The 26,647-nt window shown below is 44.0% G+C and overlaps 1 protein-coding gene across 4 annotated transcripts in view; it reads right to left on the bottom strand.

Annotated features, from left to right (window-relative positions):
- The window catches only part of ACTN1 (actinin alpha 1), a 295,503-nt gene that overhangs the window by 73,703 nt on the left and 195,153 nt on the right, over positions 1 to 26,647 (bottom strand). For 2 of the 4 annotated variants that reach the window (XM_053697995.1, XM_053697994.1), the window contains exons 19-20: positions 23,417 to 23,563; positions 14,025 to 14,105 (exon numbers count right to left, since the gene is read on the bottom strand). In XM_053697995.1, the coding sequence (XP_053553970.1) occupies positions 14,025 to 14,105; positions 23,417 to 23,563 (228 nt within the window). Of the gene's footprint in view, positions 1 to 13,352; positions 13,419 to 14,024; positions 14,106 to 23,416; positions 23,564 to 26,647 lie in introns of all 4 variants that reach the window. The other 2 variants (XM_053697997.1, XM_053697996.1) reach the window with 2 other exon arrangements.

Below are 26,647 nucleotides of genomic sequence, written 5' to 3'. Positions count from 1 at the left end.
ATAAATATGAAGATTTATCAGCATCAACCTCTGAGACAGAATCCTCTGAACCAGAAGAGTCATTAGAATCAGAATGATGATGTTCATTTAAAAATTCATCTGTAGGGAGAGAAGTTTTAAAAGATTTTTTACGTTTACTAGAAGGAGAAATAACAGACATAGCCTCCTTTATGGATTCAGAAACAAAATCTCTTATGTTATCAGGAACATTCTGCACCTTAGATGTTGAAGGAACTGCAACAGGCAATGGTACTTTACTAAAGGAAATATTATCTGCTTTAACAAGTTTGTCATGACAATCAATACAAACAACAGCTGGAGGAATAGCTACCAAAAGTTTACAGCAGATACACTTAGCTTTGGTAGATCCAGCACTAGACAGCGATTTTCCTGTAGTATCTTCTGACTCAGATGCAACGTGAGACATCTTGCAATATGTAAGAGAAAAAACAACAACATATAAAGCAAAATTGATCAAATTCCTTAAATGACAGTTCCAGGAATGGGAAAAAATGCCAAAAAACAAGCTTCTAGCAACCAGAAGCAATGAAAAATGAGACTTAAATAATGTGGAGACAAAAGCGACGCCCATAATTTTTAGCGGCAATAAGACGCCCACATTATTTGGCGCCTAAATGCTTTTTGGCGCCAAAATGACGCCACATCCGGAACGCCGACATTTTTGGCGCAAAATAACGTCAAAAAAATGACGCAACTTCCGGCGACACGTATGACGCCGGAAACGGAAAAGAATTTTTGCGCCAAAAAAGTCCGCGCCAAGAATGCCGCAATAAAATGAAGCATTTTCAGCCCCCGCGAGCCTAACAGCCCACAGGGAAAAAAGTCAAATTTTTGAAGGTAAGAAAAAATGATTAAATCAAATGCATTATCCCAAATATGAAACTGACTGTCTGAAAATAAGGAAAGTTGAACATTCTGAGTCAAGGCAAATAAATGTTTGAATACATATATTTAGAACTTTATAAACAAAGTGCCCAACCATAGCTTAGAGTGTCACAGAAAATAAGATTTACTTACCCCAGGACACTCATCTACATGTTTGTAGAAAGCCAAACCAGTACTGAAACGAGAATCAGCAGAGGTAATGGTATATATAAGAGTATATCGTCGATCTGAAAAGGGAGGTAAGAGATGAATCTCTACGACCGATAACAGAGAACCTATGAAATAGACCCCGTAGAAGGAGATCACTGCATTCAAATAGGCAATACTCTCCTCACATCCCTCTGACATTCACTGCACGCTGAGAGGAAAACCGGGCTCCAACTTGCTGCGGAGCGCATATCAACGTAGAATCTAGCACAAACTTACTTCACCACCTCCATCGGAGGCAAAGTTTGTAAAACTGAATTGTGGGTGTGGTGAGGGGTGTATTTATAGGCATTTTGAGGTTTGGGAAACTTTGCCCCTCCTGGTAGGAATGTATATCCCATACGTCACTAGCTCATGGACTCATGCTAATTACATGAAAGAAATAATTCTCCCATGGTGTAAGTAGGGTTAGATAGACAATACTATAACAATTTGTTTCCCCTTAATGTGTTCCAAATTACTTGTTATACATTTAATACCCTGAAGCAGGTATATCAAAATTATTCCATTGTGTTTATTTCTGTATCTGAAATAGCTGTTTTTTTCTCATTAAAAAGATCACCTAGAACATGACCATAACAATGGGCTTAACTTGCAAGCAGATCTGTTAATCTTATTTACCCCAAGGCAGAACATGCAGTGATCTGAGATGTCATCGCAGAAAATGCAGTATGTCTGCAGAAAGAACAGGACTCATGCAGGAACTGTTACTGCTTTAACTTTGCAGCGCTGCTCCACATCAGGCTGTTCTCTTCAAAAAGAGCTTTGCTCTGGCAGTACTGTGTAAGTTTTCCTTAACACAGCACATCCACAGCTAAGTTCTGTATGAAGTGAAAAGTCAAATATGCAGTATTGATTGGCTCTTAGTCCCCTAACTTGTCCCACTCTGTAAAGGTGTGATTTCTAAATGACATTCTTATGAGCAATCTCATCGCAGAAAGTGAAAAAAAGTTCTGCCTCTGGGCTTATTTATGTTAGTTATTGAAATTCTAATTATGGCTGGGGTTTAAATAAACACAAGCAGTTATTTCATACAAAATCTCTCTCTCCCTCATACCACCACTGGGAGATTAAATCAGTGCTATTTTCTCTTATTTACATAGGTTTTCTACTGAGAAACTGTTTTGTACCTTTCAGTGTAGATGGGGATAAAACAGGCAAAAGTAGATATTTCAAATAAAAGGTAAAGTATCTGTTTGCAAACAATTAAATACACCCCAGCAGGTAAAATGGACAATTGAGAACACATTAAAAAAGTTAGAACATTTGAGAGTACAATGTTCCTTTAAGTTCAGAATTTAACTTAAACTCTGACAATAGCACCTATATATTTTTATTTTTTATTTTTTTTAATACATGATAAATTATAAATAAATTAAAAAATGTAACTCTTGGGCTCAACACATTTTGGTGAAAAGTATTGTAACAAGTATGTTACAGGTAAATGTAATTGCATAGTGAATTCCTGGTTTCATTTTTAAGGCCATCGTTTTTTTAAACACTACATTTACCTGTAATATAATTCTTTATTAAAACCCTTCACCAAAAGTATTCCAATCCACTAGAAACACTTTTTGCAAGATTTTTGTAGTTCTCTCAGAAAAAAAAAACACTTTTTAATAATTGAAAACATAATTTTGGCACATATTCAAACCCATCTGAGCTTGCCATGCAGAAATTCAACTTGTGTAGCTTTCAGCTTCCTTTATTATGGCAGTCCAACTACAAGATGCATTGCAGTTTTAATTGATTAACCTGCCTGAATTATGTATCCAGTATAACTAGATCAGGTTTTTGTACACTTTGGGTAATTTATTTTCTTCCCAATTTCTTTTCTTCCGATGGAAAGAGTCCACAGCTGCATTCATTACTTTTGGGAAATAAGAACCTGGCCACCAGGAGGAGGCAAAGACACCCTAGCCAAAGGCTTAAATACTCCTCCCACTTTCCTCATACCCCAGTCATTCTGTTGAGGAACAAGGAACAGTAGAAGAAGTATCTGGGTGAAAAGGTGCCAGAAGAATAAAAAACAAAAAGACTCCCCACATAAAAAAGATGGGTGGGGAGCTGTGGACTCTTTCAATCAGAAGAAAAGAAAATTATCAGGTAAGCATAATTTATCTTTTTCTTCCTAAATGGAAAGAGTGCACAGCTGCATTCATTACTTTTGGGAAAACAATACCCAAGCTATAGAGGAGACTGAATGCCAAAACGGGAGGGCACAATAGGAGGCCCATTCTGAGGGCACCAGGCCTGAAACCGCTACCAAACAAAAAAATCTCCCTGCTTCGTCCGAAGCCGAGAAAACAAAAAGGGAAAGGTCCCCAAGGACACTGACCAGCAGATAGCCCGGAAGCCTAGCTAGAGACCGCAACAGACACAACTGAGCCAACAGTCCCTATGGGAGACACTAGCGAAGGGAACCCCCGCCGAAACTCCGCCAAATAAGGCAAGGAAGAACCAAATGGGAACCAAAAGGTTACCACAACCTCCATAAAAGGAAAACCCCCATCAAACCAAGCTCGCAAGACCCAAATAGGTCCTGACAACATTCTGAGGGCACCAGGCCTGAAACCGCTACCAAACAAAAAAATCCCTGCTTCGTCCGAAGCCGAGAAAACAAAAAGGGAAAGGTCCCCAAGGACACTGACCAGCAGATAGCCCGGAAGCCTAGCTAGAGACTGCAACATCAGACACAACTGAGCCAACAGTCCCTATGGGAGACACTAGCGAAGGGAACCCCCGCCGAAACTCCGCCAAATAAGGCAAGAAAGAACCAAATGGGAACCGAAAGGTTACCACAAACTCCATAAAAGGAAAACCCCCCATCAAACCAAGCTCGCAAGACCCAAATAGGTCCTGACAACAAGGGGAGGCAACGCCCAATCCAAATAGAAACCACAAGGTTTAAAACCGGTAGCAGAACAGAGAAAATGTTCTCCCAACATCCTGCAAGGATTGGAATAGTTAGCTAGCACTCGATCAAGGGGCAGCTGTAGCTGGTTTCAAAGAGCAACCCTTCACGTGCCAGGCAGCAAGTCAACCAGCGCCTAGGAACAACTGAAAACGGAGACCAAACAAAGGTAAACACCTGAGTCAAGAACACGCAGCCATCCTCAGGATGACACAGAAGAATACTTGCTAGAAGCAGCTACCAAAATTTAGAGTGCTAAACCTCCACTACAGAAGGCACACTCTAGGCAACCGAAACCGCCAGACCTACACATAGGTCTCAAAATAAAAGGAGAGCCCAGAACCTCAACAAGGACAAATGCGCCCGCAAGATCCGAGAGAACAACGGATCTCAGGACCTACCTCCAGCCGGGCCAGCCCAAGCATCGGCAGGTCTGAAATCAGGGGACCAGAAAAACCCCAGGCTCAAATAACGAGCGGAAAAAAAAAGGCAGACATTACAATAGTGCTCGGGTGCCAACCCGAAATACCACATGGAGATTGTCGACAAGGCCATAGACCTAGAGATCTAGCTAAAGGCCCAACATAGACTCAAGGCGGAGCCAGCAACTCTCCAAATGGACAGAACAACCCAGAGAGCGTACCTCTCTCCGAAATAGGTTAACCAATCTGTCCTAACCTCCTGAAGCCAGTAAAAGCCCTAAGATAGGGACCACACTTCCAAAAGAAGGATATAAGCCCCCCCAAGACAAAAGGGGCCGGCAAACGGGCCGGAACGACAGAGCACCTGATCCCCAGGACACAGCCATAGACTGAAACGAGAGAAATATTCTCCAACGCCCTGACCTGGAAGGAATCCCCTGAAGAATTTAACTGGCTAGCACACAGATCAAAGTGCCATAGCTGCAGAGGTTCCACAGCAAAACCCCTTTGCTTGCAGAGCAGTGAAGCCATCATACTCATGATACTCATACCGACTAAGCCGAAATCTGCCTTGGCTAAATCCTCCCTCAAAGGGGAAGGTACTTTTACTTAAATTTCCGAAGATAGAATCGATCCCAGAAGTCCCCAAAGGAAACACATAATTGAAATTAAAAGACATCCTAACCGTATAAAAGAAAATATAAGGCAACCCGTAGGTTAACGCCCAGGAAAAAAGCAGGCATACCCGCAGGACCAGCCAAACGGAACCCCAATCTCCCAACAAAAAACTGGGAAAGATCTCAATCAGACAATTTGGCAATTACATCATCCCCTCATGTCTAATGAGGTGAGCCATTCAAAGTAGAAGACTGCGGAATCCCATATCCGTTAAGGATAGGATCCTCTAATAACTCAAAAACGTGTCTGAGCAAAACGCAAAGACGCGCTATTCTGTAACGAAAGGCACAACACTCATGGACAGCTACACCCACAAGGAACTGTATAGGCCCACCCAAGGCCAGTAGACCTGAGACGATCAAGCACGAGCACAAACGCAAATAAACATCTGGACTTTGCAGACGCATAATCGCCAAAAATATGTGAAAGCGAAAATGAGCTGCAACCTCCGGGGGGGGGGGGGGGGGGGGGGGAAACAAGCCGCCCTGTAGGAGGGATAAACAAAATCTGTGTTACTTCCATGTGTAGTAGTAGGAACCCCCATAGGCGGATGGCTCAGCAGACCCCTGATTCCCCGAGCCAGAGGAACAGGGCACTCTAATACGGCATATCGAACATAACTGATTGACCTGTGTCAACGGGGCCAATTCACATTCTTCACAAGTCGAAGAATCTGAAATTTGAACAGTCTCAGCATCAGAATCTTCCATAACTAGATAGAGAATATAATAATATGGACTAAGAAAAAAATTAAAACGGCACCTGACACCCACAATGGCTGGGGCACTCACCACCTCTTAGAACCAGACACAAGCAGACTCTAATTTTTCAGTCGCCACACTGTCAGGAATGCGGAAATGGAAGACCAGAACGTAAACACGTCCAGTCACAAGGTGAACTGTACAGTCCAAAAAAAGAACGCCCAACCATAAGGTTGCGTCACTTCCAAAGGCCTTTATGTTCTAAGCCAAGAGTCCAGTTAGCACTACACATAAGCAGACTGAATCACATAACAAACATGATTAAAAAAAACCCTGTTCAATAATCCCCTCGGGAGATATATACTTAAGTCCTGCAAGATAGTTCCTTACCAGTGACGTGCAGTCATTAGAGGCAGGTGAGGCAGTGCCTCACCTGTCCTAATGACTAAAAACATTTATTTTTAATATTATTATAAAAAAAAAATTAAATTTTTTTCCACCCCCGGTCCGGCATACATGGTATCATCCATGTTGCGTAATAGAAGGTAGGCAGTGAGCTGGTCCGCTGCCCTCCATCCATTGCACAACATGACTGCCTGAGCCACAACTGAGCCAGCGCCACCCACTGGTGACTAAAAGCTGAGCCCATTGCTACCCATATGCTCCCATTTGAGGCTGCTCTTCTAGCAGCCTCGGGGAACCAATCAGCAGCAGTCTTGTCAGTCACGTCACGTGACTGCTGACGAGGTGGAGCAGTGTGCGGAAGTGCTGGAGGGAACCTTGGAGCCTTCAGCCAAGTCACGTGGACACTAGTGCACTGTGAGAAGCCAGGCTGCTGGAATGAAGATCAGTGGAGTCAAGCAGCTAAGGAGTTAGCCGCACCCGCTGAGGACCGTTACTTGTTGTTTGCATTAGGTAAGTAATCTATTCTACTACACTGTTTATCCTGATGAGCCGGCCACCGCTTGAGAGAGTACGTTAAGAGAGTAAGTTACACTATGGTACTGTACTGGTGCTGGTGTAATTTTATTTTCTAAACTTTTTTTTTTTCTTGCGCCCCCCCTCCCCCCCCCTGCGCCCCCCCCCCCACTGGTACATGACAGTTTTAAATCAGAGCATTGCCATGGTAACCTGGGACAACACTCTGATATCAAACTGTCATTTCCTGCTGAGAGGGAAAGAAGCTGCCTGTGTGTGTGTAATGCAGTTGCCCGGTGCCGTAGTGTGAAGTGCTCAGTCAGACAGTGTCACCATGTCTAGCAGAGCTGCAGATTAAAGGTATGTGTACTGCTCAATTTGCTTGGTAATGGTACACCACTGCTGACTTCAGAACCTGCCTTCCATTTCATCCCCTGTGTCTCCCCCCCACCCCCCCTCCCCTGTGTCTCCCCCCCAGCCCCCTCCCCTGTGTCTCCCCCCACCCCCCCTCCCCTGTGTCTACCCCCCACCCCTCCGTCTACCCCCACCCCTCCTCCCCTGTGTCTCCCCCCCTCCCCTATGTCTCCCCCCCTCCCCTATGTCTCCCCCCCATCCCTCCTCCCCTGGGTCTCCCTCCCACCCCCCTCCCCTGGGTCTCTCCCCCCCCTCCCCTGTGTCTCTCCCCCGTGTCTCTCCCCCCCTCCCCTGTGTCTCTCCCCCCCTCCCCTGTGTCTCTCCCCCCCTCCCCTGTGTCTCTCCCCCCCTCCCCTATGTCTCTCCCCCCCTCCCCTATGTATCTCCCCTGTATGTTTCTCTCCCCTCTGTCTCTCTCTCTCTCCCCCTCTCTCTCTCTCTCTCCCCCTCTGTCTCTCTCTCTCCCCCTCTGTCTCTCTCTCTCCCCTCTCTCTTCTCTCTCTCTCCCCTCTCTCTTCTCTCTCTCTTCTCTCTCTCTTCTCTCTCTCCCCTCTCTCTTCTCTCTCTCTTCTCTCTCTCCCCTCTCTCTTCTCTCTCTCTTCTCTCTCTCCCCTCTCTCTTCTCTCTCTCTTCTCTCTCTCCCCTCTCTCTTCTCTCTCTCTTCTCTCTCTCCCCTCTCTCTTCTCTCTCTGTCTCTCTCTCCCCTCTGTGTCTCTCTTTCTCCCTCTACCCCTCTCTCCCCTCTGTCTCTCTTCTCTCTCCCCTCTGTCTCTCTCTCCCTCCCCCTCTGTCTCTCTCTCCCTCCCCCTCTGTCTCTCTCTCCCTCCCCCTCTGTCTCTCTCTCCCTCCCACTCTGTCTCTCTCTCCCTCCCACTCTGTCTCTCTCTCCCTCCCACTCTGTCTCTCTCTCCCTCCCACTCTGTCTCTCTCTCCCTCCCACTCTGTCTCTCTCTCCCTCCCACTCTGTCTCTCTCTCCCTCCCACTCTGTCTCTCTCTCCCTCCCACTCTGTCTCTCTCTCCCTCCCACTCTGTCTCTCTCTCCCTCCCACTCTGTCTCTCTCTCCCTCCCACTCTGTCTCTCTCTCCCTCCCACTCTGTCTCTCTCTCCCTCCCACTCTGTCTCTCTCTCCCTCCCACTCTGTCTCTCTCTCCCTCCCACTCTGTCTCTCTCTCCCTCCCACTCTGTCTCTCTCTCCCCTCTATCTCTCTCTTTCTCTCCCTCCCCCTCTGTCTCTCTCACCGCATCTCTCTCTCTCCCCCTATGTCTCTCTATCCCTCCTCCTCTGTCTCTCTCTCTCTCTCTCTCCCATCTGTCTCTCTCTCTCCCCTCTCTCTCTCTTCTGTCTCTCTCTCCCCCTCTGTCTCTCTATCCCTCCCCCTCTGTCTCTTTATCCCTCCCCCTCTGTCCCTCTCTCCTCTCTCTTTTTCTCTCTCTCTCCCTTCTGTCTCTCCCTTTCTCCATCCCCCTGTGTCTTTCTCCCATATGTCTCTCTCTCTCTCCCCTCTCTCTCTCTCTCTCTCCCTTCTGTCTCTCCCTTTCTCCATCCCCCTCTGTCTCTCTCTCCCATCTGTCTCTCTCTCTCTCTCTCTCTCTCCCCCCTCTCTCCTCTGTCTCTCTTTCTCTCCCCTCTGTCTCTCTCTCTCTCTCTCCCCTCTGTCTGTCTGTCTCTCTCTCCCCTCTGTGTCTCTCTTTCTCCCTCTACCCCTCTCTCCCCTCTGTCTCTCCCCTCTGTCTCTCTGTCCCTTCCCCTCTGTCTCTCTATCCCTCCCCCTCTGTCTCTCTATCCCTCCCCCTCTGTCTCTCTATCCCTCCCCCTCTGTCTCTCTATCCCTCCCCCTCTGTCTCTCTATCCCTCCCCCTCTGTCTCTCTATCCCTCCCCCTCTGTCTCTCTCACCGCATCTCTCTCTCTCCCCCTCTGTCTCTCTATCCCTCCTCCTCTGTCTCTCTATCCCTCCTCCTCTGTCTCTCTCACCGCATCTCTCTCTCCCCCCCTCTGTCTCTCTATCCCTCCTCCTCTGTCTCTCTCTCCCTTCTGTCTCTCCCTTTCTCCATCCCCCTCTGTCTCTCTCCCATCTGTCTCTCTCTCCCCCCTCTCTCTCTCCTCTGTCTCTCTCTCCCCCTCTGTCTCTTTATCCCTCCGCCTCTGTCTCTCTCTCTCTTTTTCTCTTTCTCTCTCTCTCTCTTCTGTCTCTCCCTTTCTCCATCCCCCTCTGTCTCTCTCCCCCATCTGTCTCTCTCTCTCTCCCCTCTCTCTCCCTTCTGTCTCTCCCTTTCTCCATCCCCCTCTGTCTCTTTCTCCCATCTGTCTGTCTCTCTCCCCTCTCTCTCTCCCTTCTGTCTCTCCCTTTCTCCATCCCCTCTGTCTCTCTCTCCCCTCTCTCTCCCCTCTGTCTCTCTCTTTCTCCCTCCCCTCTGTCTCTCTCTCCCCTCTCTCTCCCCTCTGTCTCTCTCTTTCTCCCTCCCCCTCCGTCTCTCTCTTTCTCCCTCCCCCTCCGTCTCTCTCTTTCTCCCTCCCCCTCCGTCTCTCCCTTTCTCCCTCCCCCTCTGTCTCTCTCTCTCCCCTCTGTCTGTCTCTCTCTCTCCCCTCTGTCTGTCTCTCTCTCTCTCTCCCCCCCTCTGTCTCTCTCCCCCCCTCTGTCTCTCTCTCCCCTCTCTCTTCTCTCTCTCCCCTCTCTCTTCTCTCTCTCCCCTCTCTCTTCTCTCTCTCCCCTCTCTCTTCTCTCTCTCCCCTCTGTCTGTCTCTCTCTCTCTCCCCTCTGTGTCTCTCTCTCTCTCTCCCCCCTGTCTCTCTATCTCTCCCCCTCTGTCTCTCTCTCTCCCCTCTGTCTCTCTATCCCTCCCCCTCTCTCTCCCCTCTCTCTCCCCTCTCTCTCTCTGTCTCTCTCTCTCCTCTCTGTCTCTCTCTCTCTCCTCTCTGTCTCTCTCTCTCTCTCCTCTCTGTCTCTCTCTCTCTCTCCTCTCTGTCTCTCTCTCTCTCTCCTCTCTGTCTCTCTCTCTCTCTCCTCTCTGTCTCTCTCTCTCTCTCCTCTCTGTCTCTCTCTCTCTCCTCTCTGTCTCTCTCTCTCTCCTCTCTGTCTCTCTCTCTCTCTCCTCTCTGTCTCTCTCTCTCTCTCCTCTCTGTCTCTCTCTCTCTCTCCTCTCTGTCTCTCTCTCTCTCTCCTCTCTGTCTCTCTCTCTCTCTCCTCTCTGTCTCTCTCTCTCTCTCCTCTCTGTCTCTCTCTCTCTCTCCTCTCTGTCTCTCTCTCTCTCCTCTCTGTCTCTCTCTCTCTCCTCTCTGTCTCTCTCTCTCTCTCCTCTCTGTCTCTCTCTCTCTCTCCTCTCTGTCTCTCTCTCTCTCTCCTCTCTGTCTCTCTCTCTCTCTCCTCTCTGTCTCTCTCTCTCTCTCCTCTCTGTCTCTCTCTCTCTCTCCTCTCTGTCTCTCTCTCTCTCCTCTCTGTCTCTCTCTCTCTCCTCTCTGTCTCTCTCTCTCTCCTCTCTGTCTCTCTCTCTCTCCTCTCTGTCTCTCTCTCTCTCCTCTCTGTCTCTCTCTCTCTCCTCTCTGTCTCTCTCTCTCTCCTCTCTGTCTCTCTCTCTCTCCTCTCTGTCTCTCTCTCTCTCCTCTCTGTCTCTCTCTCTCTCCTCTCTGTCTCTCTCTCTCTCCTCTCTGTCTCTCTCTCTCTCCTCTCTGTCTCTCTCTCTCTCCTCTCTGTCTCTCTCTCTCTCCTCTCTGTCTCTCTCTCTCTCTCCTCTCTGTCTCTCTCTCTCTCCTCTCTGTCTCTCTCTCTCTCCTCTCTGTCTCTCTCTCTCTCCTCTCTGTCTCTCTCTCTCCTCTCTGTCTGTCTCTCTCCTCTCTGTCTCTCTCCTCTCTGTCTCTCTCCTCTCTGTCTCTCTCCTCTCTGTCTCTCTCCTCTCTGTCTCTCTCCTCTCTGTCTCTCTCCTCTCTGTCTCTCTCCTCTCTGTCTCTCTCCTCTCTGTCTCTCTCCTCTCTGTCTCTCTCCTCTCCGTCTCTCTCTCTCTCTCTCCTCTCTGTCTCTCTCTCTCTCTCTCCTCTCTGTCTCTCTCTCTCTCTCCTCTCTGTCTCTCTCTCTCTCTCCTCTCTGTCTCTCTCTCTCTCTCTCCTCTCTGTCTCTCTCTCTCTCCTCTCTGTCTCTCTCTCTCTCCTCTCTGTCTCTCTCTCCTCTGTCTCTCTCTCTCTCCTCTGTCTCTCTCTCTCTCCTCTGTCTCTCTCTCTCTCCTCTGTCTCTCTCTCTCTCCTCTGTCTCTCTCTCTCTCCTCTGTCTCTCTCTCTCTCCTCTGTCTCTCTCTCTCTCCTCTGTCTCTCTCTCTCTCCTCTGTCTCTCTCTCCTCTGTCTCTCTCTCTCTCTCCTCTGTCTCTCTCTCTCTCCTCTGTCTCTCTCTCCTCTGTCTCTCTCTCCTCTGTCTCTCTCTCCTCTGTCTCTCTCTCCTCTGTCTCTCTCTCCTCTGTCTCTCTCTCCTCTGTCTCTCTCTCCTCTGTCTCTCTCTCCTCTGTCTCTCTCTCCTCTGTCTCTCTCTCCTCTGTCTCTCTCTCCTCTGTCTCTCTCTCCTCTGTCTCTCTCTCCTCTGTCTCTCTCTCCTCTGTCTCTCTCTCCTCTGTCTCTCTCTCCTCTGTCTCTCTCTCCTCTGTCTCTCTCTCCTCTGTCTCTCTCTCCTCTGTCTCTCTCTCCTCTGTCTCTCTCTCCTCTGTCTCTCTCTCCTCTGTCTCTCTCTCCTCTGTCTCTCTCTCCTCTGTCTCTCTCTCCTCTGTCTCTCTCTCCTCTCTCTCTCTCTCCTCTGTCTCTCTCTCTCTCTCCTCTGTCTCTCTCTCTCTCTCCTCTGTCTCTCTCTCTCTCTCCTCTGTCTCTCTCTCCCTCCCCCTCTGTCTCTCTCTCCCTCCCCCTCTGTCTCTCTCTCCTCTGTGTCTCTCTTTCTCTCTCTCCCTGTCTCTCCCACCCCCTCTGTCTCTATCCATGTGTCTCATTCTCCCCCATGGTCTCTTTGTCTCTCTACCCTCTGTCTCTCTCTCTCTCTCTCTTTCTCCTCTGTCTCTTTGTCTCTCTCTCCCCCTCTGTATCTCTGTCTGTCTATCTCTCTCTCCCTGTCTCTCCCACCCCTTCTGTCCAATTTACATCTAATATCTAATTTCCTTCATTCTCTTGATATCCTTTGTTGAAAATCATATCTAAATATGCTCAGTAGCTGCTGATAGGTGGCTGCACAATTGGCTCACCCATGTATATTGCTATTTCTTCAACAAAGGATATCTAAAGAATGAAGGCATATCCTAGCCAGTGCCTCACCTGCCTCTGACCTCACTGCACGTCACTGTTCCTTACAGGAAATAAGTTACAGTACATTCTGATGAAGTAGAATGACACGATCTTACCGGAATCTATGCCGTGGAACAGGAACACGGCCCTTCAAGTGTGAAGAATAGAAGCAGCGCCTCTGCCATGGACTTGAGAGAAGAAAGCAGACAGCGAAGCAAAGTTAGACAACACCAATTGCTTGTGGAGCTGTTAATATGACTCAGGATGGTTTCGCAGAAAGATTGTCCATGCATCTCTGGACTCTAACTTTCATCCAGGCCCTCACTGAGAGACTGATAGGATTACTTAAAACTCCCGTCCCATGTCGAAGAGTACTACCCTCCATAAGAGACAAACACACTTCTGACACTTCTCTGCCAACCTCCTGGGACAAAAGGCAAAGAATGACTGGGGGATGAGGTAAGTGGGAGGAGTATTTAAGCCTTTGGGTGGGGTGTCTTTGCCTCCTCCTAGTGGCCAGGTTCTTATTTCCCAAAAGTAATAAATGCAGCTGTGGACTCTTTCCATTTAGGAAGAAAATCACTTTATCTTCTAATCTAATTAACAGAAATATCAGGACCTTATGACTGGTGAGACACATTCAAGGGCTAATAAAAAATGAAGCACCATCAACGGCAGCCTCTAGAGGGTGCCTTTGTCCTGAGGGACCATCTTTGATGGACTTTAAAGGGCAAATAAACCCTACCCAAGCCAATTAATTATAATAATGCATCAGGTGTGCGTTATCTGTTTGTGCGTGTGCTATGTCACAATGAGCACCAGATTTTGATGTGCAGCATGAATAGCATTTGTAGCAACTATTACAATAATTGTTCAGTGTGCATCAGTTTTATGTACCTCTCACATTATTAAAGAAAACCAGGATTGGAGCAGATTACATTACCATATTGTACCCCATGGAGATTAGACAAGCTCGGAAATCATCGCTGTCCATCATTCCTGTCTTCTTCTGCATAACATCCAAATAGGACAGTGTGGAGCAGAGAAATGTGCAAAGGAGTTGACAGTCAAGAGAGCAAAAAGCAGAGAGACATATACAGAATTGAAGACAAAAAAAGTATATGGAGCAGGTACAATGAGGGTGGAATGGAGCAGGTAAGTTGGCAACAAAAATATATGTTGGGAATTGGCGATAAAAACAGAGAACAGTGTGTGGCAAGTTGGTGGGTGCCCAGATGCAAAACACAAAAATAAGAGAAATAGAGAATTATATTTGGAAACAATGAAAGTATTAAAAAAAGAGAGATACAATTAGGTGACAAAAATGGTTAGTGGAAGGATTGCAAAAATAGAATTAGATAGAATACATAGTTTGCAATAGAGTTTAGAAGCAGTTAAAGTGAAACAGATTGAATGTTAAATAGGAAAGGCAGAATGAATTATCAGAAGATTGAAAAATAGAAAGAAAAAAAAACATTTCTTAATATACATCATAAACAACATTAAAACTGTCCCTGGAATCATCAGCAAACATGAAGAGCAAGAACCTCCTCAGTTGTAGAACAGTATGGGATAAGTACTCTCATTTATACAAACACACTCTAGTGCTCAGTACCTGAGGATCGTTTCCAATATCGTAACCCAAGCTGATCAGACAGGCTTTGAATTCGTCAGGGCCAAGTGTCCCAGAGTGCTCCTAGTTATAGAATGTGCCGCGTGTCCACAACATGCCATGCCAGGGTGCGTGAATGGGAGAGCAAATAAGTGGCAGATTGTGAATGGCGGATCATGCAACAGAAAGAGCACAGAAAGAACATGCAGAGGGCAGAGAAAAACACCATTATCAAATACATTGTGTTCAGTATGTACTTAAAACTAAAGAGTCGTGCACAGGGACTGGACAAGCATTTCTCAGTGATCTTGGTTAACGACTTGCAGAAGATGGGCATAACAGAATTAAAAATACATATCACTTAAAACCATTATAAAAGTGGATCTCATTCTCGCTCAGACTTACAAATAAAAGCAGGCTTCAAAAACCTCTCATAACAACAGCAATATGAAGCCATGTGCACTTCCTGTTCATCCGTGTATTAGCCATGCATAACACTGTGCTATTTGTACAAACTTCCAGTGTATTAATAATGTGAAACAATGCACTTTAGACAGAAACATATACAACAACTTATTATGCATAACTGAATTATTCAGACACACATGCTCTTCCTGCATAATGTTAGCTTATCTGTATCATGATGCTATTAATAAATGTGCAATTTCTCTGTAGTCAAAGTATTTGTTACGTATAAATGAATGCAGTTTATATACATACATTGTCCTTACAATGAAATATTAGTCTTGTGTAACAGGAAGTTACAGTGTATTGTGTGTCGTGCTATGAATATGAAAGAGTGCAAGTCATATTCGCTTTATAAATGTGGTATATATGGCGTTTTGTATGCAGATGTGCATTCTTCCTCTATACAGGAATATTAGTAATCTGCTTTATTCATATAACAGAAACTCCATATTACAGAGTGATTTTATTAAAAAAAAATAAAAAAAATTTAACGAAGGTTCCAATTTATACCAGGGTAATATTTATATACGTATAAAGGTTTTTATACAATGGCGTATTAGCGATTCATTCAGCCTAGCACAAAATAAACTACTCTGTTATTATATGTTTATTAGTTAACATGTATACTAGATTTTTCTCATGTTCCCTGCTGAAACCAGTTGGAACAGTTAGAAATGAACTGTTAAATTAAAGGGACACTAAAGTCAAACAAACATGAATCAGACAGAGCATGCAGTTTTAAACAACTTTCCAATTCACTTCCATTATCTAAATGTGCGCAGTCTCTTTTTACTCACACTCATACTGAGCATGTGCAAGATTCACAGAATATACATAATGCACTTTGTGATTGGCTGATGGTTGTCACATGATGCAGGGGGAAGAAAAATGTAACTAAAAATTGTCAGAAAAAAAATCTACTACCAATTTTAAATTAAAATAAGTGCATTTGCATTGTCTTTTTTATTAAGTATTTGTGGATTATTCTATTCTACTGTGTTTTGTGTTCTTTTAACTCTATTAGAGGATTAACAATGCTATATTCCACACAGCCACTCTCTTCACACTTTAGTGGCGCCCTTATATATCTCTCCCTAATTGTCCTAAGCAGAAGAGATAAGGAAAACCTAGGTTAGAAACCAATTAATGTATAGAAACTAAAACGCTACACTTATTTCTTTAATGTTTAAACAACAAATCTAATTTTTAAAATATATCTACATACCGTCTACATTATTATATCTAGCATTTAGTGTTTTAATATCCCTTTTATAACTGAGAATTATATTAATGTTCTATTCATTCAGATGTGGGGGTCTTAATATTCTGAATGTTTGTTCTGTTCCATATAACTCATGAAAGGGATTATAAATTCTGTTTCACAATGAATACAGACTTTGTAGTTTTAAAGTGTTAAACATTTCTCTATTTAGAAATACAACTAAAAAAGGAAATTTATGCTTACCTGATAAATTTATTTCTTTTACTATATGACGAGTCCACTGATTTCATCCTTACTTATGGGATTACGCCTCCTGGTCAGCAGGAAGTGGCAAAGAGCACCACAGCAGAACTGTATACATATCTCCTCCCTTCCCTCCCACTCCAGTCATTCGACCGAAGTTAGGAAGAAAAAGGAAAAGCCAAAAGGTACAGAGGTGACTGAAGTTTAACAAAAATAAATACCTGTCTTAGAAATAACAGGGTGGGCCGTGGACTCGTCATATCGTAAAAGAAATAAATCAGGTAAGCATAAATTTACTTTTCTTTTACAAGATATGAAGAGTCCACGGATTTCATCCTTACTTATGGGATACAATACCAAAGCTATAGGACACGGATGAAAGGGAGGGACAAGACAGGAACCTAAACGGAAGGCACCACTGCTTGAAGAACCTTTCTCCCAAAACCAGCCTCAGATGAAGCAAAAGTGTCAAATTTGGAAAAAGTGTGAAGAGACGACAAAGTTGCAGCCTTGCAAATCTGCTCAACAGAAGCATCGTTTTTAAATGCCCATGAGGAAGCCACAGCCCTAGTGGAATGAGCTGTAATTCTTTCAGGAGGCTGCTGGCCAGCAGTCTCATATGCCAGACGGATGATACTCTTCAGCCAAAAAGAAAGAAAGGTAGCCAAAGCTTTCTGACCCCTACGCTTTCAAGAAAAAACCAATAAATAAAGAAGATGATTGACGAAATTCTTTAGTCGCCTGCAAGTAAAACTTCAGGGCACGGACCACGTCCAAGTTATGCAACAAACGCTCCTTCTTAGAAGAAGGATTAGGAGTGGACACAATGAAGGAACAACAATTTCCTGATTAATATTCTTATTAGAAACAACCTTAGGAAGAAAACCAGGTTTGGTACGTAAAACCACCTTATCAGAATGAAAAATAAGATAAGGAGAGTCATATTGTAACGCTGAAAGCTCGGAAACTCTACGAGCAGAAGAAATAGCAACCAAAAATAAAACCTTCCAAGATAACAACTTAATATCTATGGAATGCATGGGTTCAAATGGAACCCCTTGAAGAACATTAAGAACTAAATTCAAACTCCAGGGTGGAGCAATTGGTCTAAACACAGGCTTGATTCTGGCCAGAGCCTGACAAAAAGACTGAACGTCTGGAAAATCTGCCAACCGCTTGTGTAGTAAAATCGACAAAGCAGAAATTTGTCCCTTTAAGGAACTTGCTGATAACCCCTTCTCCAATCCTTCTTGGAGAAAAGATAAAATCCTGGGAATCCTAACTCTACTCCATGAGTAGCCCTTGGATTCGCACCAATAAAGATTTTTACGCCATATCTTATGGTAGATCTTTCTAGTGACAGGCTTACGTGCCTGAATCAAAGTATCAATGACCGAATCAGAGAACCCCCGCTTAGATAAAATCAAGCATTCAATCTCCAAGCAGTCAGCTGCAGAGAAACTAGATTCAGATGTTGGAAGGGTCCCTGAATGAGAAGGTCCTGCCTCAATGGAAGCTTCCACGGCAGCAGAGAGGACATGTCCACTAGATTGGCATACCAAAGCCCTCTCCTGTTTGATCCGTGCAATCACTCGGGGAAGGAGAGCAAACGGTGGAAACACCAAGGCACTGCCAAGGCATCTATCAGTTCGGCCTGAGGATCCCTTGACCTGGATCCGTATCTTGGGAGGTTGGCATTCTGACGAGACACCATGAGATCCAATTCCGGTCTGCCCCATCTGAGAATCAGAGTGGTAAAGACCTCCGGATGGAGTTCCCACTCCCCCGGCTGAAACGTCTGTCTGCTTAAAAAGTCAGCTTCCCAGTCGTCCACTCCTGGGATGTAGATTGCTGATAGATAACAAGAGTGAGCCTCCGCCCATCGAATTATCTTGGATACTTCCGTCATCGCTAAGGAACTCCTTTTTCCTCCCTGATGATTGATGTAAGCCACAGTCGTGATGTTGTCCGACTGAAAGCGGATTAATTTGGCCGAAGCAAACTGAGGCCATGCCTGAAGCGCATTGAATATTGCTCTCAATTCCAGAATATTGATTAGAAGTAGAGACTCCGACTGAGTCCACACACCCTGAGCCTTCAGGGAATTCCAGACTGCACCCCAACCTAGTAGACTGGCGTCCGTTGTCACTATCACCCATGAGGGTCTGCGGAAGCACGTCCCTTGGGACAGATGATCCAGCGACAACCACCAAAGAAGACAGTCTCTTGTCTCCTGATCCAGATCTATCTGAGGAGACAAATTTGCATAATCTCCATTCCATTGCCTGAGCATGCTCAATTGTAGCGGTCTGAGATGAAAACGAGCAAAAGGAATGATGTCCATTGCCGCCACCATCAATCCTATTACCTCCATGCACTGAGCCACTGATGGCCGAGGATTGGACTGAAGGGTTCGGCATGTATTCAGAATCTTTAACTTCCTGACCTCTGATAGATTCCATATCCATGAAAATTTTCTTGACGGAGTTCCCAAGAAGGGAACCCTTGTCTGTGGAATTAGCGAACTCTTTTCTAGATTCACCTTCCACCCGTGAGTCCTTAGAAAGGACAGAACCATGTCTGTATGAGACTTTGTCAGATGGTAAGACAACGCCTGGATCAGAATATTGTCTAGATAAGGCGCCACTGCAATACCCCGCGGACTGAGAACCGCCAGAAGGGACCCTAGAACCTTCGTGAAGATCCTGGGTGCTGTGGCAACCCGAAGGGAAGAGCCACGAACTGAAAATGTTTGTCCAGGAAGGCAAACCTTAGGAACTGGTGATGATCCTTGTGGATAGGAATATGAAGATATGCATCCTTCAAGTCCACAATAGTCATATATAGACCCTCCTGGATTAATGGCAGAATATTTTGAATAGTCTCCATCTTGTAGGATCAGACTCTGAGAAACTTGTTTAGACTTTTTAGATCTAAAATAGGTCGAAACGTGCCCTCTTTTTTGGGAACCACGAAAAGATTTGAGTAAAATCCCTGCCCCTGTTCCAGTATTGGAACGGGACAAATTACTCCCATAGTAGAGAAGTCTTTTACACAACGTAAGAACGCCTCTCTTTTTATCTGGTCTACAGACAATCGTGAAAGAAGAAACCTCCCCCTTGGAGAGAATTTTTGAATTCCAGTTGATACCCTTGGGACACGATTTCCAGTGTCCAGGGATCCTGAACATCTCTTACCCAAGCCTGGGCAAAGAGAGAAAGCCTGCCCCCTACTAGATCCGGTCCCGGATCGGGGGCCGCCCCTTAATGCTGTTTTGGTAGCAGCAGCGGGTTTCTTATGTTGTTTACCCTTGTTCCAAGCCTGGTCGGGTCTCCAGATGGACTTGGCCTGAGCAAAATTCCCTTCCTGTTTAGCGGAAGACGAGGAAGAAGAGGGGACTCCTTTGAAGTTCTGAAAGGAACGAAAATTATTTTGTTTACCCCTCAGTTTAGCTGTTCTATCCTGAGGTAGGAGATGACCCTTACCTCCCGTAATGTCAGAAATGATTTCTTTCAAGTCAGGCCCGAATAGGGTTTTTTCCTTTGAAAGGAATAGCCAAAAGCTTTGACTTAGATGACACATCAGCCGACCACGATTTTAACCATAACTCCCTACGCGCTAAAATGGCAAATCCGGCATTCTTAGCCGCCAATTTGGCAATTTGAAAGGCGGCATCCGTAATAAAAGAATTAGCCAGCTTAAGAGCCTTAATTCTATCTAAAATGTCCTCTAAAGGAGTCTCAGTCTTAAGAGACTCTTCTAAGGTGTCAAACCAGAAGGCCGCCGCAGTAGTAACTGGTACAATGCAGGCCGTCTGTTGTAAAAGGAAACCCTGATGAATAAATAACTTTTTTAGAAGACCCTCCAATTTCTAATCCATAGGGTCTTTGAAAGCACAACTGTCCTCAATAGGAATAGTTGTACCCTTAGCCAGGGTTGATATAGCTCCCCTCCACCTTAGGGACTGTTTGCCAAGAGTCCCGAACAGTGTCAGATATGGGATACATTTTCTTAAAATTAGGAGAAGGTGAGAACGGGATACCCGGTCTTTCCCATTCCCGCGTAATAATTTCTCTGGTGGAACCACAATAGAGTCACAATCATCCAGAGTCGCTAAAACCTCCCGAAATAATAGGTGGAGGTGTTCAAGCTTAAATCTAAAGGACATGACGTCCGAATTGGAAAGTTCCCCCTCAGACAGAAGTTCCCTGACCCCCAATTCAAATCCCTGTGAGGGTACATCGGAAATAGCCAACAAAGCATCAGAGGTTGCAGTATTCACATTGACTTCTGCCCTGCTGCGTTTGCCCTGTAACACTGGCAACTTAGACAGACATCTGTAAGAGTAGATGACATAACTGCAGCCATATCCTGCAGAGTAAATGAAGTAGACGCGGTTGAAGAACTTGGCGTCGCATGGGTGGGCGTTAAAGGTTTTGACACTTGGGGAGAATTTAGCGGCATACCCTGATTCTCATCAGACTGAGAATCATCCTTAGGCACACTTCCCTTAAAGAAAAGTTGCTCTTTACATTGTAAGGCCCTTTCAGTACATGAGGGACAAAAAGTAAGAGGGGGTTCCACAATGGCATCTAAACACATAGAACAAGTAGTTTCCTCAAGGTCAGACATGTTAAACAGACTAGCAATAATAGTTGTTCTTTATTTGATATATTGTACTCTGAGTCAAAACATATATAAAAAAGAAAAAATGTACTGCGCCTTAAAATAATAAAAGCGCAACAATTTTTCTGTTATCACAAAAACAACGTTTGCAGCAGTAAAAAAACATCCTAATGTACCCAAAATAGCTTAACAATATTGCACCACTTGTTAGGGTATATAATATATCAATTTATAACAACTTTATGAGCTTTATTCATTTATAGCAATCCAGGCCCCTGCACCTCGCCACAGCTCTGCTGCGGCGCCTACCTGCCCCCAGATCACACTGAAGAAATTCAAGTCTTTCTGGGCCCTACGATTGTAAAACTGAGCTGGGCCCTACGATTGTAAAACTGAGCTAGGCCCCACCGGAGCCTCAGGACTTTGCTGCCGATCCGGAAAACACACTGCGTGGCTGAGCGGGCGAAAATAGGCCCCTCCCACTGTGGGCGTAACTCTAGCCGTACCAAGACCAGCATGGGTAGATAACAAACATGTCGGTCTCCATATACAAAAGCCATGTGCCCCTCTTATAAACACTAAAGCGCATCTCAGAGAATAAAGTCCCCTGTCAGTCAGTTATAACCACAAAATAACGAAGCCAGAACCGCATCTCCCAGCGTCAGCCCACACAGAAAATTTAAAGTGAAAACAGCACACTATTAAATAAGTACAATGAATGGAATTCCAGGAACACCATTCCTTCTTATAGTGCATACCGATTACCCCTTCCCAGTTAGGGAATAATGTCAGCCTGTTCTGATGTATCAAGTCTCCCCAGAAAACAGAAGACTGAACATACCTCAATGCTGCTTGTAGCATGACACCGTTCTCCACCCTGAAGATTTTTCTTTACATTACCTTCAAGCTGCTCTGTGGGAACTAGTATGGATCTTAGATAACGTTTGCCAAGATCATCAACATCATGGCAGAAAAATAAAATGTCTCCACTCCTCTTAGGGATTAAGCGACTGATGATTTCTCCCTGAGAAAAATAGTACTCACTGGCACCATTTTAAAATAAAAAACTTCTTGATTGAAGAATCTAAACTAACACCTCACTTTACCTCTTCCTATCACTAACACAGGCGAAGAGAATGACTGGAGTGGGAGGGAAGGAAGAAGCTATATATACAGCTCTGCTGTGGTGCTCTTTGCCACTTCCTGCTGACCAGGAGGCGTAATCCCATAAGTAAGGATGAAATCTGTGGACTCGTCATATCTTGTAAAAGAAACAGAGTATAATAGATGAGTGCAGCCAAAATAATAAAGAATACTTGTGTGGCATCAAGGTTTGACACTTTATGGAGAGCTGTAGTGTTAATTAGAGCAGGGTTCTTCAAACTAAAGGTCAGCTCCCAGAACCAAGATACTGGTCACATTGTCTGTTCCAAATACAAATGTTAACAGTTTTCACTTTAACTTTCACTGTTCAAACAAATGTTACTTTGTTCTGTTTTGAAAGTGACGTTCAAACTTGACATGTACTTTAAAGGAATAGTCTAGTCAAAATTAAACTTTCATGATTCAGATAGAGCAGCAGTTTTAAGCAACTTTCTAATTTACGCCTATTATCAATTTTTCTTTGTTCTCTTGGTATCTTTATTTGAATGTAAACTTAGGAGCCGGCCCATTTTTTGTTCAGCACCTGGGTAGTGCTTGCTGATTGGTGGCTACATTTAGACAACAATCAGCAAGAGCTACCCAGGTGCTGAACCAAAAATGGTCCGGCTCCTATACCAACATTATTGCTTTTTCAAATAAAGATACCAAGAGAACAAAGAAAAATTGATAATAGGAGTAAATTAGAAAGTTGCCTAAAATTGCATGCTCTATCTGAATCATTAAATGACTATTACTTTAATATTCTAACATTCAGTCTTATAGGGCAAAATGTAAAATGATTGCAGATGGACATGTCTACAAGTAGAAAAACTTGTCAATTGCAATGCTGTATCACATGGCAAAATTTAGCATTGAGCAGGACGTTTCTTCTGCAATGCCACCCCCTACCCTGGAGCAACCAATTGCGTGAGAGCAGGGCATGCCAATCATCCAAATGAGTGAGTGTTGGGGTTGTTGATCCTGCTACTTCTGAGGTGCAGAGCTGCGTCTTAAATTTGCATTTGATGAGCAAGCTTTTTTAAATTTCGCTATCTCGTGTGTTCCTTAAATCTAATATTACATTTAAAATAGGCAAATATAACATTCAATAGTAGTAAGTATTGTCAAGGCAAGCAAAGTAATGTCAAGGGGAACACTAATTATACTATGTAAATGTAAGACATTTTACTACTAAAAGTATTTGAATTGTGATGTCATTGCTCTTGGTCATGGGGGGGACAAGTTTGAAGAATCCTGAAATGAAGATCTGTGTGTCTCATCAAGTTTGATACTGTTACTTTGTAGCATTATTATAGCGCAGTCCTCTTGGGGCAGAACTATGTCTAACATTACACAAGTCCTTGTTACTACAAAAATAATTGTTGATTAACATTCAGTAACTGCATATACTAAAATGCTACACAGTAACATTACATACTAGAGCAGACACACAAGCTTTCCCACACAAGTTAGCTTAGTTAAAATGGCTGCACTGCCCATTCCTTCAGACTAAACACGTATTCACAGCCTCACCTTACATCAGTTACAATGCATACATACTTCCTCTATACAGTTGTATTAGTTCTAAATAGCAGTGTAGATTATACACACTTATCCTCTATGGTGTAGCTTTAGTCACGGGTACATGTGTGCTATCTATAGACACACATGCTTCTCTCAATGCCAAACTTACCCTATCAAAGTGATTAAAAGAGTTCCTGAATTCATTCATCTGTTCTTGGCTGATGCCTTTTGCATCCCGTGTGAGTATTTGGTTCTCCACCTCATTGATGGTCCTAGCAATTGTGGTAAGGAGCTGTTCCCAGCCTACCCGGATATGCTGAAATATAAAAAAAAAAGTCACATGTTGGCAATTTCCCTTGTAGATACTCACAGTCCTTTCAGTGATACTTTCGGTTTATTGCAGCTAACCACTGTCAATGTATACAAAGCTATTTGTTGTTTTCTTTGGTTATGTAGACTCCCAGGCCAGCTGTATAAATGCCTGCAGCTGTGAGGTAAACACTAAAAACAGCAGGATAAAGTGATGTGAGCGTAAAGTAGAAACAGACAGGAGAAAAATATAGAAAGAAAAAAGGGATTCTTCTTGGAGCTTGTGTACACACAGTGAGTAAGGGGCAGGACTACACATGGAGAAGGGGGAAGGAAATAGTGTATTGCACAGAACATAATACTTAGATTAAAAATAGGCAATATCCATGCTCTGTTAAAAAGACATTAAACACCTTATTACATTATTATTATTTTTTTTTTTTACATATAGTGTACTAGTTTAGACTTATACTTACTTCCATGGTATAATTAGTGTTACCATATAGCCGGTATCCTGCATATAGTGCACTAGTGCACACTCATACTATCTAGCCAGTATCCCTGTATATAGTGCACTAGTGCAGACTCAAACTATCTAGCCGGTATCCCTGTATATAGTGTACTTGTCTAGACTAATACTATCTAGCATATAGTGCACTAGTGCAGACTCATACTATCTAGCCAGTATCCCTGTATATAGTGCACTAGTGCAGACTTATACTATCTAGCCGGTATCCTGCATATAGTGCACTAGTGCAGACTTACACCATCTAGCCGGTATCCTGCATATAGTGCACTAGTATATATAGTGTACTTGTCTAGACTTCTACTATCTAGCCGGTATCCCTGTATATAGTGCAGACTTATACTATCTAGCCAGTATCCCTGTATATAGTGCAGACATACTATCTAGCTGGTATCCTGCATATAGTGTACTAGTGCAGACTTCTACTATCTAGCCGGTATCCCTGTATATAGTGCAGACTTCTACTATCTAGCCAGTATCCCTGTATATAGTGCAGACTTCTACTATCTAGCCAGTATCCCTGTATATAGTGCAGACTTCTACTATCTAGCCGGTATCCTGCATATAGTGCACTAGTGCAGACTCATACTATCTAGCCAGTATCCCTGTATATAGTGTACTTGTCTAGACTAATACTATCTAGCATATAGTGCACTAGTGCAGACTTACACCATCTAGCCGGTATCCTGCATATAGTGCACTAGTATATATAGTGTACTTGTCTAGACTTATACTATCTAGCCGGTATCCTGCATATAGTGCACTAGTATATATAGTGTACTTGTCTAGACTTATACTATCTAGCCGGTATCCTGCATATAGTGCACTAGTATATATAGTGTACTTGTCTAGACTTCTACTATCTAGCCGGTATCCTGCATATAGTGCACTAGTATATATAGTGTACTTGTCTAGACTTCTACTATCTAGCCGGTATCCTGCATATAGTGCACTAGTGGAGACTTATACTATCTAGCCATTATCCCTGTATATAGTGTACTTGTCTAGACTAATACTATCTAGCATATAGTGTACTAGTCTAGACTTATACTTACTTCCATGGTATAATTAGTGTTACCATATAGCCGGTATCCTGCATATAGTGCACTAGTATATATAGTGTACTTGTCTAGACTTATACTATCTAGCCGGTATCCTGCATATAGTGCACTAGTATATATAGTGTACTTGTCTAGACTTCTACTATCTAGCCGGTATCCTGCATATAGTGCACTAGTGGAGACTTATACTATCTAGCCATTATCCCTGTATATAGTGTACTTGTCTAGACTAATACTATCTAGCATATAGTGTACTAGTCTAGACTTATACTTACTTCCATGGTATAATTAGTGTTACCATATAGCCGGTATCCTGCATATAGTGCACTAGTGCAGACTTATACTATCTAGCCGGTATCCTGCATATAGTATACTAGTGCAGACTTATACTATCTAGCCGGTATCCTGCATATAGTATACTAGTGCAGACTTATAATATCTAGCCGGTATCCTGCATATAGTATACTAGTGCAGACTTATACTATCTAGCCGGTATCCTGCATATAGTGCACTAGTGCAGACTTATACTATCTAGCCAGTATCCCTGTATATAGTGCACTAGTGCAGACTTATACTATCTAGCCGGTATCCTGCATATAGTGCACTAGTGCAGACTTATACTATCTAGCCAGTATCCCTGTATATAGTGCAGACTTATACTATCTAGCCAGTATCCCTGTATATAGTGCACTAGTGCAGACTTATACTATCTAGCCGGTATCCTGCATATAGTGCACTAGTGCAGACTTATACTATCTAGCCAGTATCCCTGTATATAGTGCAGACTTATAATATCTAGCCGGTATCCTGCATATAGTGCACTAGTGCAGACTTATACTATCTAGCCGGTATCCTGCATATAGTGCACTAGTGCAGACTTATACTATCTAGCCGGTATCCTGCATATAGTGCACTAGTATATATAGTGTACTTGTCTAGACTTCTACTATCTAGCCGGTATCCTGCATATAGTGCACACTCATACTATCTAGCCAGTATCCCTGTATATAGTGTACTTGTCTAGACTAATACTATCTAGCATATAGTGTACTAGTGCAGACTCATACTATCTAGCCAGTATCCCTGTATATAGTGTACTTGTCTAGACTAATACTATCTAGCATATAGTGTACTAGTCTAGACTTATACTTACTTCCATGGTATAATTAGTGTTACCATATAGCCGGTATCCTGCATATAGTGCACTAGTGCAGACTTCTACTATCTAGCCGGTATCCCTGTATATAGTGCAGACTTCTACTATCTAGCCGGTATCCTGCATATAGTGCACTAGTGCAGACTTCTACTATCTAGCCGGTATCCTGCATATAGTGTACTAGTGCAGACTTCTACTATCTAGCCGGTATCCTGCATATAGTGCACTAGTGCAGACTTCTACTATCTAGCCGGTATCCTGCATATAGTGCACTAGTGCAGACTTCTACTATCTAGCCGGTATCCTGCATATAGTGCACTAGTGCAGACTTCTACTATCTAGCCGGTA

This window comes from Bombina bombina, chromosome 1 (genome assembly GCF_027579735.1).
Source record: "Bombina bombina isolate aBomBom1 chromosome 1, aBomBom1.pri, whole genome shotgun sequence".
In the NCBI taxonomy this organism is placed as follows: domain Eukaryota; kingdom Metazoa; phylum Chordata; class Amphibia; order Anura; family Bombinatoridae; genus Bombina; species Bombina bombina.
Note: the sequence above shows the minus strand (reverse complement) of the source record. Positions and strands in the feature narration are given on the sequence as shown.